This window comes from Acinonyx jubatus, chromosome F2 (assembly GCF_027475565.1).
Source record: "Acinonyx jubatus isolate Ajub_Pintada_27869175 chromosome F2, VMU_Ajub_asm_v1.0, whole genome shotgun sequence".
NCBI lineage: Eukaryota > Metazoa > Chordata > Mammalia > Carnivora > Felidae > Acinonyx > Acinonyx jubatus.
Window position 1 is genome coordinate 55,041,364 of NC_069394.1, and position 18,048 is coordinate 55,059,411.

General features: G+C 35.2%; 1 protein-coding gene and 1 long non-coding RNA gene across 8 annotated transcripts in view; one reads left to right on the top strand and one right to left on the bottom strand.

Moving 5' to 3' along the window:
- LOC128312880 (uncharacterized) overlaps positions 1–15,960 on the bottom strand; it is a 430,418-nt gene extending 414,458 nt beyond the window's left edge. For 4 of the 6 annotated variants that reach the window (XR_008292775.1, XR_008292781.1, XR_008292771.1 and 1 more), the window contains exon 1: positions 12,373–15,960. This is a non-coding gene — a long non-coding RNA (uncharacterized LOC128312880). The remainder of the gene's footprint in view (positions 1–12,372) is intronic. The other 2 variants (XR_008292778.1, XR_008292784.1) reach the window with 2 other exon arrangements.
- IL7 (interleukin 7) overlaps positions 1–18,048 on the top strand; it is a 65,291-nt gene that overhangs the window by 33,742 nt on the left and 13,501 nt on the right. Inside the window, exons 3-4 of one of the 2 annotated variants that reach the window (XM_015083151.3) lie at positions 11,558–11,638; positions 12,733–12,864. In XM_015083151.3, the coding sequence (XP_014938637.2) occupies positions 11,558–11,638; positions 12,733–12,864 (213 nt within the window). The remainder of the gene's footprint in view (positions 1–11,557; positions 11,639–12,732; positions 12,865–18,048) is intronic. The other variant, XM_015083152.3, reaches the window with a different exon arrangement.

The window sequence follows — 18,048 nt, forward strand, 5'->3', positions numbered from 1 at the left end:
CAATATTTGCAAATCAACAACATGATATACCACATCAACAAAATGGAGGCTAAAAAACTTATGATCATCTCAAGAGATGCAGGAAAAACATTTGACAAAATTCAATATCTATTCATGATAAAAAAAAACTCTCAATAAAGTGGGGTTAGAGGAACATACTTCAACATAATAAGACTATATATGAAAAATGCCAAATCTGCCAAAATTTACCCAGAAATAGACAACCTGAATAGGGCTATCAGTATTAAAGCAATTCAGTTAATTGCCAATAACCTTTCAAAACAGAAATACCAGGCCCAGATAGATTCACTGATGAATTCTATCAAACACATAAGAAATTATATATAGCAGATTATGTCTTTCAAAAAAGTGGTCCATTTTATCTATGTTATCAATTTGGAGATATAGAGTTATTAATAGAATTCTCTTAATTGTCCTTGTAATGGTCATGGAATTTGTAGCGATGTCCTCTTTTTCATTTCTGATATTAGTAATTTGTGTGGTTTTTCTTCTTAGTTAAACTGGCTAAAGGTTATTGATCTTATTAAACTCTTCAAAGAAGCCACTTTGGGTGTTACTGATTTTCTCTGTTGATTTCTTATTTTCAGTTTAATTGATTTCTGCTCTAACTTTTATCATTCTTCTCTTTTGCTTACTTTGAATTTAATTTTCTCTTCTTTTTATAGTTTCCTAAGGTGGAAGCTTACTGATTTTCTTAGATTTTTACTTAGATTTCAATATATATATATATTCAAAATCAATACTTTTTCCTTTTTTTTTCCAGATACTTTTTCCTTTTTAACACAAATTTAAAGCATTCAATACTTTAAATTTTCCACTAAGGATTGCTTTCACTGCATCTCAGATTTTGATAAATTATATTTTCATTTTTATTTATTTCAAATATTTTAAAATTTATCTTTAAATTTCTTCTTTGATCCATATATTGCTTCAAAGTATGTTGTTTAATCTCCAAATATGTTGTGATTTTCTAGCTGTCTTTCTAGCTTAATTCCATTGTGATCTAACAGCAGACATTGTATGATTTCTATTCTTTTAAATTTGTTAAGGTTTATTTTATGGCCCAGAATGTGGTCTGTCTTGGATAATATTCCATGTGTGCTTGAGAAGAATATGTAATCTGCTGTTGGATTAAATGGTCTATGGATATCAATTATATACAGTTAACTGACGGTGCTCTTATGTTCAACTTGTGTTCAAATGTCCTTACTGATTTTCTGCTTGCTAGATCTGTCCATTTCTGAGAGAGGGATGTTATTGCTTCCAATTATAATAGTGGATTCATTTATTTCTCTGCATCCTATCAGTTTTTGCCTCATTTATTTTGTCTCTGTTATTAGGCACATACACACTAAGAATAGAATTGACTCCTTTGCCATTATGTATTGCCCATTTTTTTCCCTGATAACTTTCCTTGGTCTGAAGTCATCTCTGTCTGAAATTAATACTGTTACCCCTCCTTTCATTAGTGTTGGCATGGTATATATGTCTCCATCACTTTACTCTTAATCTACATTTCTCTTTATATTTAAAGTGCGTTCAGGGGGATGAGGTGCCTGGGTGTCTCAGTCGGTTAAGCTCCGACTTTGGGTCGGGTCATGATCTCACGGTTCATGAGTTCAAGCTCCATGTCTCATAGTTCGTGGGTTAAAGTCCCATGTCTGACAGCTCAGAGCCTGGAGCCTGCTTCAGATTCTTTGTCTCCTTCTTTTTCTGCTTCTCTCCCACTCATGCTCTGTCTCTCAAAAAAAAAATACATTAAAAATTTTTTTAATAAAATTTTTAAAAAGTGCATTTCTTGTAGACAATATATACTTGAGTTATGTCCTTTTGATCCATCTGACAATGTTTTTTAATTGATGTATTTAGACTATTGACACTTAAAGTGGTTATTAATACAGTTGGATTAATGCCTACTATATATTTTTTTACTATTTTCTATTTGTTCCTATATTCTCTTTGTTCCTATTTTTGTTTTCCATCCTTTTTTTTTGCCTTTTGTGATTTGAAATTTTATATAATTCCATTTTCTCTCCTTTGTTAGTATAGAAATTATACATTTTTTACTTTTTTGTAGCTACCCTGGAGTTTTCCATATATATTTACAACTAATCCAAGTTCATTTCCAAATAATGCTATACCACTTCACAGGTGGTACAAGTACCTTAAAATAACAACATATTCTCAATCCTTTTCTTCCTTCCTCCTGTCACTTGTATCATTGCTTTCATTCATTTCAGCTATAAGCAAACATTATACATACACACACACATATATATAATCAAGTTATATATATGTATATATGTGTGTATACATATATATGTATATATATGTATACACACACATATATGTATATATATTCAAATGCATCATTGCTAATATTATTTTAAACGAACTGTTAGGGAATAAGAAAATAAAAGTTGTTATTTTATCTTTACTTATTCTCTGATGCTCTTCCCTTTGTGTGTGTGTGTGTGTATGTGTGTGTGTGTGTGTGTGTGTGTGTGTGTGTATGTGGATCTGAATTTCTGACCTATATAATCTTCCTCCCCTCTGAAGTACTTTTTTTTTAACATTGCTTTCAAGGCAGGTCTATTGACAACAAATTACCTTAGCTTTTATTTGTCTGAGAAAGTCTTTGTTTCTTTCCTCTTTCAAGTATAACTTCTCAGGGCACAGAATTTCGGGTTGGTGGTTTTTTCTCTCAACACTTTAAATATTTCACTTTACTCTCTTCTTGCTTCAGTGATTTCTGAGAATTTGGATGTAATTCTTTTCTTTGCTTCCTTTATAGGTAAGATTTTTTGCCCAACCATCTCCCCACCCATGGCTTCTTTCAAGATTGTTTTTTATCTTTGATCTTCTAAAGTTTTAATACAATATGCCTAGATATAGGATTGGGGTGCTTATTCTGCTTAGTGTTCTCTGAGCTTCTTGAATCTGTGGCTTGGTGTCTGGCATTAATTTGGGGGGAAATTCTCAGTCATTATTGCTTTAAATATTGTTTGAGTTCTTTTTTATCTCTTCTTTTGATATTCCCACTGTATGTTTGTTACACATTTTGTAGTTGTCCAGGATTCTTAGAGACTCTGTTATGGATTTTTTTCTAGTATTTTTCCTTTTTGCTTGTAAGTTTTAGATGTTTCTATTGTCATATTCTCAAGCTCAGAGACTCTTTCCTCAGTCATGTCTACTCTAATAAAGATCATTATTCTATCATAAGAGTTTTGATCTCTAGAATTTATTTTTATATCCTTTCTTAGAATTTCTCTCTGTTACATTATCCATTTTTCTTGCATGTTGTCTACTTCTCCCAATAAAGCCCTTACTGTAAAATTCCCAGTCTGATAATTCCAACATCTCTGCCCTATCTGATTCCGGTTCTGATGCTTGCTCTGTCTCTTCAAATTGTGCCTTTTGCCTTTTAGTATGCCTTGTAATTTTTTTATTGAAGGATGGACATGATGTATTGAACAGGCATCTGTGGCAAATAGGCTTTGAGTAATGAAGTGATAAGACGTGGGGAGAAAGGGAACATTTTATATCACTATGATTAGGTCTCAGTCTTTTGATGAGTCTGTGCCCCTGGACTGTAAACTTTCCCCATGCTTCTCAGTATCTCCCCATGTTAGGTGAGACAAGATGGCTAGAGGGGATGGAGTTGGATATTTCCCTTACCCCAGATAGGTTGGGCTCTGATAAAACCCATCAGGTTAGGTTCTGTTTAACTAGTTTCTCCTGAGGTAGGCCTTGTTAAGAACAACATAATGCTCTGACATATTTGAAAATCATTTTGTTTCCTTCCCTCTGCCAGAAGCACATAGGGATTTTTCTTAGATATTCACTGTGAGGAACTCATAGAACTTCTATAGGAAAAACTCAGAAGAGTGTGCCTCGCCCCGCCCCGCTACACACACACTGATGATAGGGTACCCTTGGAGTTTTAACTCTCAAACTTGTCCACTCAGCATTCAGCAAATTATAAATTATGGATTAGGTTTTTCTGTCTAGCTGGCTCCCATGGAGATTTATGCCACTATAAATTGTGATTATTTGTATCTACCTGTCTGTCTCTCCAATATTTGGGGCAGCAGTTTTCCCTGTAAACTCCCTTTTCTGACAGATATAAAGAGTTGTTGATTCTTCGGTTGGTTCAGCTTTTTACTTGTTATTATGACAGACTGGCAGCATCTAAGTTCCTTACATGCCAGACTATAACTCAGTGTTAAGGAATTGACTTAGTAAATGTGCAACTCAAGTCATAAGAGCAAAAATGTATGAGTACGTCAGGAACTAGACTACTAGTTGGGGGTGTTCAGTGTGCTGTGGCATTGGCCAATATGTTTTTACAGAAAATATAGAGATTGTACAGAAAATCTGTACAGATTGTACAGAAAATACAGAGTATTGGCCAAACTAGAAAGTTAGTTTAATGTTGATCAGTTAAGAGAGCCTCTCCTATATATGTTCATATGTGTGCATATGTACATACATTTGAATGTATGCTTTATGTAATATTTTTTCTTTTGATGTTTTATTATAAGCATATTCCTTTGTTCACACACATTACCTCAAAACAAATATAATGTCTGCTTAATATTTTATGTTCCATCATTAGTATTACCATTTATTATCAGCTTTTTTTCTATTTTAGTTTGCTCCTTTTCTGTGGATAAATTTCATACAGAACTTAGCTAACTTGACCTTTAAAATTTTTTTTAATGTTTATTTATTTTTGAAAGAGAGAGAGACAGAGCATGAGTGTGGGAGGGGCAGAAAGAGAGGGAGACACAGAATCTGAAGCAAGCTCCAGGCTCGGAGCTGTCAGCACAGAGCCTGAGACAGGCCTCAAACCCACGAACCACGAGATCATGACCTGAGCTGAAGTCAGACGTTTAACCAACTGAGCCACCCAGGTGCCCCACTTACTTTTTAGTTGGCATTTTAGATAATGGAACTTCACCTCTTTAAAACAATCTATTCTTCTGGTTTTGTTTACAGTTCTCTGACTTTTCTATGTATGTGTCTATTTGACATCTGTTCTTAGATCTCTGAACATCAGTTCAAACTTCATCTGTTTAAAATCACACACATGACTTATTTACTCCACCTTTTCTACTATTCCCTTTCTCAGTAAATTGCAACACAGCACCAGAAAAACCATCAATCATCCTTGGTATGTCAATCTCCATTAACTTTAATTTTTAAATCATGTTAAATTGGCTTCCTAAAGATTCACCTATCTCTACATTCTCTCCCACCACCAGGTCCAATAAACCGTGATCTCAAGCACAGACAATGCAATAGCTTCCTAAAGATTCATGCATATACCTTCTTGAATTCTTCTGTTCATCAGACTGCTATTAATATAATCTCTGAAAAAGGTATTTAGCCATTAACTATTGCTTTTAGGATCAAGACAGTGCTCTTTAACATGTTCTTAAGCTCCTGCATAATTTTGTCTCTTCCAGCCCTTCTGTTTTCATGCAGAACCAGTGATTTCTTTTGCTTTCTCAGCTATACACCTGCTTTCCCTTACTCTTTTTTTCCAGAAGCATATCTGTCATTGTTCCCCCCCCCCATTTAAATGTAGCCACACATGCAGTTTCCTACATCACAAATCCTCCTCTATTTTTTCTTTCTTTAGTTCACTCATGGTTCAGATCTCAGTTAAAGTATTTCTTTCTCATGAAAGTCTTCACTGAGGTTCTTAAGTAAAATCTTGTATAGGTTCTTGTATAGGTTTTCATGGCTGCATATGCCCTTTATTCTTAACAGTTATCAAGTTTGGATTTGATTGTGATTATTACTGGATTAATGTCTGTCTTTGCTACCAGATAGTAAAATTCCTGAAGTTTGCAACCATTTATGATTTTGATCACAGTTCTGTCTCTACTACTGTAAAGTACATGGTAGATGCTCAACAAGTATTTGATTGAAGAATAAACGAATGACATTTTATTTACACTAAGAATCAACTACCAATTCATACTACAGTCTGCTAAGCTACCTGACAAATGGTAAAATTTGTACCAATTAAAATAGGATTCCAAGAGCAATATACACCTTTTCAAATTTCAGATGTAGTACAGACTTCACCAAAAATAAGTCTCACTTTGAAAAGGCCCTCCAAATGAATCTTTATATGGGACAAGGCTTTAGACCATGGATAGGTTGTGATAGTGCTGATCAGAAATTAAGACTATTTCTGTAGGCAACAAGTTCATTTTCAGAGAATGGCAAGGTATGAGTCTAAATCTTTATCTTCTGCGTCAAAACCCCAATCCTTAGAATCAGCCTTGTCCTACAAAATGAATAGGAAGATAGAAAAGAAATAGCATGTGCTGATGACCAGAATCATTTATCAGCAATAGACATTAGTTCATTTAGACACATGTGACCATGAAGATTCCATGTAGGCCAGACTGACCTTCTCTCCTAAAGGAAAAAAAAAGGAAAAAGAAAAATTAAGAAGAGAACTATCTCTTTATGATGCTAATTGAGTAAGAATATTCTAAGACAATATATGTGAACTGAAGGTACTAGCTGCCCCAGGCCATTACCCTTGCCCCTTCCACCTTATTTTTGGCCATTAATTGATCCAAGAAGCAATAGTTTTCTGTGAGTCAGCTTTTACTTCATAACAAACAGCACTAAGACATACAACAGTATGCATTTATCTCCAAATCACAGGTATGCAACTTGGTTGGGCTCGATCACCTCTACATGCTTCATTGTGGGTCACAGGACCCAGAAGGAACAGCTATGTGGTAGTTTTAAAATATGTTTACAAATTCTTTGATGCTCCTTTGAAGAGATGGAGCTTAATTCTCTGCTTCTTGAGTATGGACTGTAATTAGTGACTCACTGGCAACGGATAGAATAAGATGGAAGTGGCAGTGTGTGACTTTTGACCAGGTCATAAAAGACATTTTTGTAGCCTCCTCCTTGCTCTGTGTTGAACTGCATGCTTGTGAGGAAGCCAGCCACCATCTTGGTAAGGATACTTACACCTATGGAGAGGCCCATGTGGTGAGAAATTGGGGCCTCCTGCTAATAGCTATGTGAATAAGACCTCTTGAAAGTGGATCCTTTAGACCTAGTCAAGCCTCACTTGACTACAGATAAGGCCAACATCTTGACTGTAGGTCCATGGAAGATGCAGAGTCAGAAGCACTCAGTTAAGCTCCTCCAACATTTCTGGGCCCCAGAAACCATACGGTAATAAATGTTTCTTGTTAAGCTACTAAGTTTTGTGATAATTTAGTAGGCAGTATTAGCTAATGAACAAGCTGCTACCAGAGGCTTATTCTCCTCATGTTGAAAGACATTGATGTAAGTAGCCCAACTCAGTTGTGCAAATACATTTCAAGCCTCTGCTCTTGTCCCATCTGCAAATGTCCACTATCCAAAAGCACAGTATTTTGGTCAAACTCAACATCAATGGGCAGGGAAGTACTTCTCTACAGGAGGCTATGGTCACTTGATGACATCAGGTTCAAATCTTCAGAAATTTGTAAGGAAGAAGAGTCTTTGCAGATGTAATTAAGAATTTTGACATAATGAAACTATCTTGGATTTAGGCCCAGTTGGGCCTAAATGCCATCACAGGTGGCATTCTCTTTATAAGAGAAAGGTGGGGGTGCCAATGCAAACTGGTACAGCCAATCTGGAAAACAGTATGGAGCTTCCTCAAAAAGTTGAAAATAGAACTACCCTACAATTCAGCAATTGCACTACTAGTTATTTACCCAAAGAATACAAAAATACTAATTCAACGGGATATATGAACCCTGACATTTATTGCAGCACTATCAACAATAGCCAAGAGCCAAATTATGGAAAGAGCCCAGATGTCATCGACTGATGAATGGATAAATAAGAAATAGTACACACATACACACACACACACACACACACACACACTAGAATATTTCTTAGCTATCAAAAAGAATGAAATCTTGCCATTTGCAATAACATGGATGGAGCTAGAGAGTAGTATGCTAAGCAAAATAAATCAGGCAGAGAAAGACAAATACCATATGATTTCACTCATATGTGGAATTTAAGAAACCAAACAAATGAACATTGTCGGGGAAAAGAGAGGCAAACCAAGAAACAGACACATAACTATAGAAAACAAATTGATGGTTACCAGAGGGGAGGTGGATGGGGAGATGGTTAAATAGGTGATGGGGATTAAGGAGTGCACTTGTTGGATGAGCAACAGGTATTTTATTTAAGTGCTAATTAAATAAACTGAAACTAATATTACACTGTATGTTAACTAACTGGAATTTAAATAAAAACTTGGAAGAAAAAGAAGAGAGAGAAACACAGGGGGAGATCTAACAAACACATAGAAAAGAAGCTGATGAAGTTGCAGGCAGAGGCTAGAGCCTTGTGGCCACAAGCCAAGGAACACCAAAGCATGCTGGTAGCCAACAGAAGAAAGAAGAGGCAAACAATGGATTCTCTCCTAGAATCTCTGATACCTTCCTTTTGGACTTCTGACCTCCAGAATTGTGACAGAATAAATTTCTGATTTTTTTGAGCCACCAAGTTTTTGGTCACTTTCTACAATAGCCCTAGGAAACTAATACGTCCTCTGATAAGGTGGAGGGAAGAGTTGTATACTGGCTGAAAAATCATCTAATTTACTTTTTAGCATCACTTCAAAAGATAACCAGACAATAAAAAGACTATGTATTGATACTACCAAAATAAATGAACAAATAAACACATAAATAAGCAAATGAATACATAGATGAGAAAAATGAATTCATAACAAGGATGAATTATCCATGAAAGCAGTAGAAAATGTCAAAATTTTTCTTCTCAACACTTTCTAAGAAACCAGAGTAAAAAGATCTAAAAATAATACAATGTAAGAGAAGAGAAAATAGAGAAAGTTAAGGTGAGCTCTTTAGATTTAGGGGGAAAATGGAGGATAGATGGAACAAGGAATAAGTGCTGTGTTAGAACAGGCATACGGAAGATATGGGGGAAAAAACACAAAAAATGAGATTTTTAAAAATCAAAGATAAATATATAAAAGAAAAGATGAAATCCATTTTATATACAATTAGTGTTTCTGAAGAAGCTACTGTTACAAACATAATAGGAAAAATTCCCAAGAAGAAAATTATACTGAAAGACATGTCAGTTTATAATTGAAAGGACATTATGTATTTTTAGAACAATTTATATAACATGTTTCATAATGGAAAATATTGCAGTTCAAAGTCAATGTGATCTTGGCTTTTCTTTTTTGATTTTACCTAGTCATAATAAATATGAAGAAATCTTCAAATATGTCATGATGCCTATAAGAAATTATTATTGATAAATCAAGTAAAGTAACTCAAGAGATGGATATCTAAGGTTCTCTTCAACTCCGTGATTCCATTGACCTTAGTCTGAGCCATCCTTCTCATCAAGCTTGCATAAAAACAATTTCAGAAGCCAGCTGTAATTGGCACTCATGTGCACCTGTTAATGTATTCATAAAATGCACTGGAGTCAGTAATTGTTACCTCTATAGAAGTCAACCTTTTAAGTGTATTGTCACTTCTTTATATACTATAACAAGCATTTGGCAAACAAATCAACTGGCATAACATTAGCTTTCTGTATGTTATACATACATACAACAACATATGACTACATATCGATGAGTTGTTTTTTTTAATACTGGGAGCAATGGCTTCACCAAATGGCTTTTCAGATATTCATGTGCCATGCAATTTGTTACAATGATCCAATAAATGTACTAATTATGTACTCATTGTGTATATTTTGTATATTTTTGGTAAATTGGAAAACATTACAGATTAGCCGCAAATTTGTCTATCTTCTTTTTTCTTTTTTTTTAAATGCTTCAAGTTCTTTTTTAAATTCCAGTTAGTTAACATATAGTGTACTTTTAGTTTCAGGAGTAGAATTTAGTGATTCATCACTTACATATAACACCCAGTGCTCATCACAAGTGCCCTCCTTAATACCCATCACCGATTTAGCCCATCCCCCCACCAACTCCCCTCCAGCAACCTGTTTGTTCTCTATAGAGTCTCTTCTATAGCTTTTTAAAAATAATGTCATGACAAAAAAATGCTCTGTGTTTTATCAAAGAGAAATATATGTATGATTTATTGGTTTTTTTGGAATTAAATGGATATCCATAGGAAAATGATTTAATAGGCAAATGTCAATTCTTCACTACTTCTTCTAGAATGTGTATAATGGCGACATGAGTTATAGAAAATATACCCATTTTCACTTGAGACATTTTCAGTATAATGGGGGTGGTTGACACTAACAAATTTTCTGTTTACAAAAGCGTACTTTTCCAAAGGTAAAAAGTGATGTAAAAGTGTCCGAGGGATGCAGCACCTGCCCTTTGTATCAAATGGCACAAGAAACTGGGACTGTGTTTTCTTAGTCTCTTTTTCTCATAGGGCTGGGCAGGGACCTTGCACTTTGGCTGATAGTAAGTGTTGAGTGGTTAAATGAATGTTCAGACACTAATTCCTGCAGGTAAAGCAGGATATAGTGCTTTATAGTATAGATAGTATATACTACTATAGTATATATAGCATATATACTATATAGTATAGATAGTATATACTACTATTAAGGCCAACATATACCCAGAGACCATTTATGCTTTTCACGGGTAACTAGAGTAATGCACACTTTTCTGAGAGAAGACCATGACTAAAGTTTGCCATTACTCCATTTCTCCTGTTTCTTTGGTGACAACCTATAGGCTAAAATTACTTGAAGTCTTTCTAGAAGCTCTCATAGCATGGAATTGCTGGTTTGCTTGACAGAATAGTCCAATCCTGTGCATAAGAGAATCTGAATCCTTAGGAAGTTCTTCCTAATACCTCAACTAAATTCTTGATTCAAGTAGTCCCCACATTTTAATACTACATTCCTTAGAAATGAAAAATGAACATGTACTATCTGCCTCCGTACTCCTACATTACAACACACACACATTCAATCCCATTGTTTCTAGCAAAGTTCTATCTCAAGCATCCCAGACAAATTGGATTATTAAAAAAAGCTGTGTAGAATAAATACAATTTCACTGTGTCAAGAGGTTTTCTCTTATTCTAATGTAAGTTTCTTTTGTTGCTGTTTTGTAGTGGCAGGAAACCGGACTGGAAAACCTCTTAAATGCATCTCAACTTCATGATTTCAAATTTTATAGTATTTTGTCTACATAACATAACTTCTGAAATAGGTACTTACTTTTATTTCCCCAAATGAACCAGATTCTCTCAGTGACTTCTGGGATTAAATTATGGAGTCTGGGGGAAGCTCTAAAGATGTGAGGGGTTGTATATATATTTGTTTATTCTTCAACTATAGAAAACTATTCTTTATGCCTAGTCAGCTGAACCAGGCTAAAGTTATTTTCCTTAAAATGCATATATTAAGACAAAGTTTTATAACGTTGTTTTAAAAATTGCTACATATTAGAAAAGTCCCCAATTTAACCATACTGTTATATAATTACTTTCTACAGGACACCATGATAAAAAATCGTACCAATTGCCCGAATAATGAACCTAACGTTTTTAAAAAACATGCATGTGATGATAATAAGGTAATACTAATTACTTGGAATTTATGTCATTCAAATTTGACTTTATAGAAGCTTATATTATTTGTATGTCTGTTAGAGATAAATATATTGCTCATATTCATATCATATTCTTTTGGTTCTCACCAGACAGTTCCCATTGACCTATTAGGTTATACTGTGGTCTTCTTTTATAATTATTTTACAAAGATCCCTATTCTTATTTGGTAAATAATTTTTTTCTATTTTAGCATTTCTATTTTCACTTTGAAAATGTTAGAAGAGCTGATGAATTCAAAGACATACATATCCCTTATTTCTGAAATTCTTCTGCAGCAAAATATTTGTTAGAGTGATTGCTTACATATTCACAAACATGTCATGACGATAATTTACTTCTAGGGCTTTGAAATTTTTTCTTTCAATATTTGTTTATCTTCAAACAACTACTACCTCTGGTTGGTGGAATATTACAACTTACAAACCTTACAACAAAAGTCTGTGTCATTTCCTTCTACAGAAAATAGTATGTGTTATTTCCATCTACAGAAACCAGTATGATATTCAAGTCTTTTTTAAATTCACAGTAACCAAGTTAACCTCATAGTATCTCATAGTGTATTCATAAATTCTTTTAATTTTAATTTCTTTAAATATTTGAAAGACTTGTTTGAAGTGAATATGGACCTTTATTTTCTTATTGCCAGCTATTCATCCATAGCTCAAAAGGTACAAAAATAATAAGAGAAACCACGTACCTTTCATTACTGTTGCCTCCAGAAGCCCTCTCCTTTGGTTATCTCATTTAAAATTGAATAATCTTATTATATGCTCACTCATAAGTGATGAGATCATAAATGTATATTATAAAGAAAGGAGACTTTAAAAAATCAAATAATCATTAAAGCAAATTCTAGGGACTTCAGACTGTCACTTAGGAGCTACACAGTTTTAGTCTAGTTATTTGTCAGTCATGTGATTAACTGGAATGGAAATCTGGGGTGGAGGTGAGGCATTATTTGGCAGCACAGCTCTGGCTTTAGGCTCCTTACGAAAGCTTATCATTTCTTCATATTTTATTTGAACCACAACACTTCTGATTTTTTCTTCTATAATAGGAAGCTGTGTTTTTATATCGTGCTGCTCACAAGTTGAAGCACTTTGTCAAAGTGAATAACAGTGAGGAATTCAATCTCCACTTATCAAGAGTTTCACAGGGCATGTTACAGTTGTTGAACTGTACTCCCAAGGTAAGTTGTTTACTTTGAACAGAAATACAAACTAGTCCTCTGATAGGGTGCTATAATTCTCTTATGGATGTATCTATTATCTTAGAATTCTAAGTGCTTATTATTACCTGAGGTTTAAGTACATTTACTCAACTCTAGTAGAGGAAAATCTTACCAATTCTTAGCTGGGCAAATAGTTTATGAAAGAAGAGTAAAAATAAATGACTGCATACCTCATTTCTATAATAACTTTCCAAGAGGCTAATGTGATAAATTTTTACCTCTAAAACACATTAATAATTTTAATCTGTATATGTACACATTTATAAGAACTCATAGCCAATAAAAGAGATCATCTAACGTATTTAACAAATATCTTCACATGTTAAAACTGGACATATATATATGTCCAACAATTTTTTTTATTTTTTTAAATGATTTTGATAAGTATATAGGGCTAATTTTCCCCTACTTGTCTGCTAGTGGTTATTAAATATAAACAGCAAAACAAAATTTGGAAGACACTATCTTGACACTAGGCAACTGTTTATTCATGTGCAAAATAGAGAAAAAAATAGTTATCTGTTATAGGAGGTTGAAAGGATTAAATGGCATAATTCATGTAAAGTGCTTAGTACTAAAAAAAGTTTCAACAAATATATTATTACCATTGCCCCCCCTTGAGGAATTTTACCAGCTGTGAGAGAAAGCCAAAAAGTTTCTTATGCTTTTTTAAAAAGAAATTTTTAACATTTTCATGATAGGGAAAGGGTCATGTGCGTTTCTATTTTTTAATACCAGTAGTTGCCCACAGAAGGTGAAATGGTAAAATTATCTTTGAGCCCTATTGACAGTGATGAAAATAAAAACAATGGAATTTGAACTTCATTTATCATTACATTATCTACCTGATGCAAGCCAGTCTCCTCTTGGTGTCCTGGATTTACCAAGCTTATTTCCAATTTTTTCCCCTTACTTATGTTAGTCCTTTATGTGGAATTTCTACTGTCCTTTTTTCTATAACTTTGGACTGTCCTGTTCTATGCATCTATCAAGGCCAAGCTTACATCTTGTGAAGGCATATACTCCAGGCGACTGCCTTTTAATCCTTATTTAGAGTGATTTCAAAGCACTGTCTAATGGAGGAATGGCAGATAGGCTTCTTATTGCTTATACATCCAGTTGCTTAATAGTGACTGTTGTTGGAAAAGTTATATTGAACATAAAGTCTCAAATCAGGGCTGAACTGAGAAGTCTGCAGACAAAACTGGTGATATCAACTCTTGGCTTAGGAAGCAGTAAGGGTTAGAGGTATGCTATATATTTGCAATTCCTTCTCTCATGTGTTGAAAGTTGCATGGAATACCATGTTCCAAAATCAACTAATTGTAGAAGAAAATACACAAATAATTTCTATATTGAAATTAAATTAAATTCTTACAAAGTTAACTAACCTGATACAGCCCACCTTTTTCTTGAAATTATAAGGCAAAATGTTAAATTTTGAGTTTAGCTACAGTGAATTTCCTTCATGAGTCAAGCATGTTATAAGCTTTTATTGTTATTTAATTCATTTTGCTTCCGATGGATAAAGCTTATTAAAATTTATGGTCAGGATTTAATAAATTAATGCTAACTTTATTTTCATGTTGATTAAAATTCTACTTTTGTCCCTGTTAGTATACCCTTCTATATTAGTTTTTCATATCTCACAGGCATTAACATAGTGCTGGACATGGGAATGCCATGGGAATTCAACTTTTAAAGTGGATCCCCTGAGTGATTGCGATGGAATTAAGAGACATTTCAAAATAGCTACCAAGGGTGGGGAGATCTTGTAAAGGAGACACAAATAGCACTGAAATAATCAGTTCTGTGGTTCATGGTGGCAGAGCTTGATTGGGGTCAGCAAAGATGGGGCTTGGAAGTAGGATTCTTATTTGTCCTTTACTCTGACACAAATTCTCCAGATATGTTATTTTTAACAACCCTTATTTAGTGCTAAGAGAGTACCAGGCACTGCTCTAGGTATTATATATATATTACCTCAGACTTTACAAAAATCCTACAAGTATGTACCATTAAGAAACTACAACACAGAAAAAGTTAGAAACATTCCCAAGGTCACAGATTGGTATGAGGTACATCTGGGATTCAATTTAGGTGGTGTGGTTTGATGCTATGATCTTTCACGCCACCACACTGCCTCAACTGTAGACCGATTTTACGGCCAAATTCTGTGAATGAATTGGGAAATAGACACAGAAGGCAGATATGAATTAAAAGTGGGGCTTTATTGCCAGAGAAGCTGGATTGAAGAACATGGCTTAGACCTGAAGTCAAAGTGAGGACTCTGAACACTTTCCCAGGAGTCTAGCCCTGTATGCAGCAGGAGTCCAAAAGGCTCCCCAGTTGGAGAGAGAGCAGCAGGAGTCCAAAAGGCTCCCCAGTTGGAGAGAGAACCTGAACTGACAAGTGCAAAGAGAAAGCCCAGCCCAGACTGTGCATTTTGGCATTATTTCCTAGAACTTACCCCTCAATAAAGCACACCCCATCCGTTGCTAGGTGTGATGCCTTCAGAATTGATATTCCTAGTAAGTCAAGTTGGAGTACTATCATTTATTAAGCACTATGTATCTAGCCCTCTCTATAACCCTAGGAGAGGTGGTCATATTGCCATTATAGAGATGAGGACACTGAGCTTCAAAATATTTAATTTCCCCAGGGATATACAGCTAGTAAAAGAACAAATTGGGATTCAAACCCCTATCTGTCTGAATATCTTGCTCTGATCCACACCTAAAGAACCTCTTTGCCTTTTTCAGAATCCCATTTTGAGGGTCAATGTAGTGATTGAGTTCAGATTATATTCAACATTAAATTAGAAAGAGAATGCATTCTGGATAGACTGAAAAGGACATTTGTAATTCAGACTGAATATGTCCAGAAGGGGAAGGGAAGTAGGTATGGGGTAGGAAATATCTTACCCTTGAGATTGCTGCATACCCTAAACACGAGGCATGCTCTCCAGACAAACCTCTTTCAGCTGACTCAATGGTAACCAATGCAGGAAATGATTACTGCCTTGTCTAGCTGCTGATTCAAGTGTAGTTTCTATCTCCCTGTCTAGCTGCTGATTCAAGTGTAGTTTCTATCTCCCTTCTATACCAGTAGTGAAGCCTCTGGAGTCAGACTCTGGATTCAAATCTCAACTGTACTATTGACTGATGGCATGAGCTTTATTTATTTATTTTTATTTTTTTTAAGGTTTTATTTATTTTTGAGACAGAGAGAGACAGAGCATGAAGGGGGAGGGGCAGAGAGAGAGGGAGACACAGAATCGGAAGCAGGCTCCAGGCTCTGAGCCATCAGCCCAGAGCCTGAGGCGGGGCTCGAACTCACGGACTGCGAGATTGTGACCTGAGCTGAAGTCGGACGCTTAACCGACTGAGCCACCCAGGTGCTCCTGGCATGAGCTTTAAAAATTTACTTTGAATCCCTGTTTCCTCAGTTCTGCATTAAGACTAATAGAAGTAGCTACCTCTGTTATATGAGAATTAAATATGATTATATAATATGCTTTAAAAAGTGTTTGCCACATAACAAGCTTCAGTGAGCAATACAGCACCACCAGTGGAGGCTGGAGCCACTTACACCAAACCCTTTCCCCCCTGTATCCTGCAGGGGCATCTTTATTAGGACAGGTCTGTGAGCAAGCACAGCAGGTCTCTTCCACAGAGGACCAACACAGACACCCCGCATGCAGCAGGTCTACTGATCATAGAGTGCTCCAAAGTTTCTGCTTTGGTTCTGGTGGAAATAGGACTGGGCTTTTTTTTTTTTTAATTAGGCTTATAATTTTTCTTTGTTTGTTTGGGTTTTTTTCCTTTTCCCATTTTTGGATCAGGTCTTTCTTTCTTTCTTTCTCATTGGAATCAGGCATAAAGTTTTTTGGTTGCTTATTTGTTTTTGTTCCTTTTCTTTTTCTCTTTTTTTGGAGGATTTTTAAAAAAATCAGGCTTATTTTAACAAACAAATCAAATACACCTATTTATAAAGGCCCAAACACTCCCCATTGCAACAAGGGGGAACTCTGCAGAGGACTGACCTGGGGAAAGAGCAGCCAAATCACAAAAGTAGAGACTGCACACAGCATACACCAGAAACATTTCCTAAAGCACCAGGTCCTGGACAATGTATGATCCCTTCTTAATATAGCACTACTCTCAGGAGCAGGAAACAACAACCTTTCATAACACGGAAAAGACAGAAACTTAGACAAATGACAAGATGGAGGAATTCTCCCCAAAAGAAAGATCAAGATGTAACCACAGCCAGGGATTTGCTCAAAACAGATATAAGCAGTATCTGAACAAGAATATTGAACAACAGTCATAAGAATACTAACTGGGCACGAAAAAAGCATAGAAGACACCAGAGAAACGCTTGCTGCTGAGATAAAAGACCTAAAAACTAGTTAGGCTGAAATAAAAAAATGTTTTAACTGAAAGGCAAAACCAACTGAATGTAATCACAATGGGGATAGAAGAATCAAAGGAATGAATAGGTGATATAGAAGATAAAATTATGGAAAATAATAAAGTTGAAAAGAAGAGGAAAAACTATTAGGTCACAAATAAAGACTTAGGGAACTCAGTGATTCCATAAAGTGCAATAATATCCATATCATAGGAGTCCAAGAAGAAGAGCAGAGAAAAAGGGGCAGAATGTTTATACGAACAAATTATAGCTGAGAACTTCCATAATCTGGGGAAGGAAACAGGCATTCAAGTTCAAGAGGCACAGAGAACTCTCATCAAAATCAACAAAAGCAGGTCAACACCATGATATATCATAGTGAAACTCGCAAAATACAAAGGTAAAGAGAAAATTCTGAAAGTAGCTAGGGACAAAAGTTCCTGAACCTACAAAGGTAGACACATAAGGTTAGCATCAGACATATCCACAGAAACTTGGCAGGCCAGAAGGAAGTGGCATGATATATTCAACATACTAAATGGGAAAACTATGCAGCCAAGAACCTTTATCTGGCAAGACTGTCACTCAGAAAAGGAGAAATAGAGTTTCCAAGACAGGCAAAAAAACTAAAGGAGTTGGTGAACACTAAACCATCTCTGTGAGGATTTTTAAAGGGGGCCCTATGAGCAGGAAAGAGATACCAAACACAACAAAAACTAGAAAGGA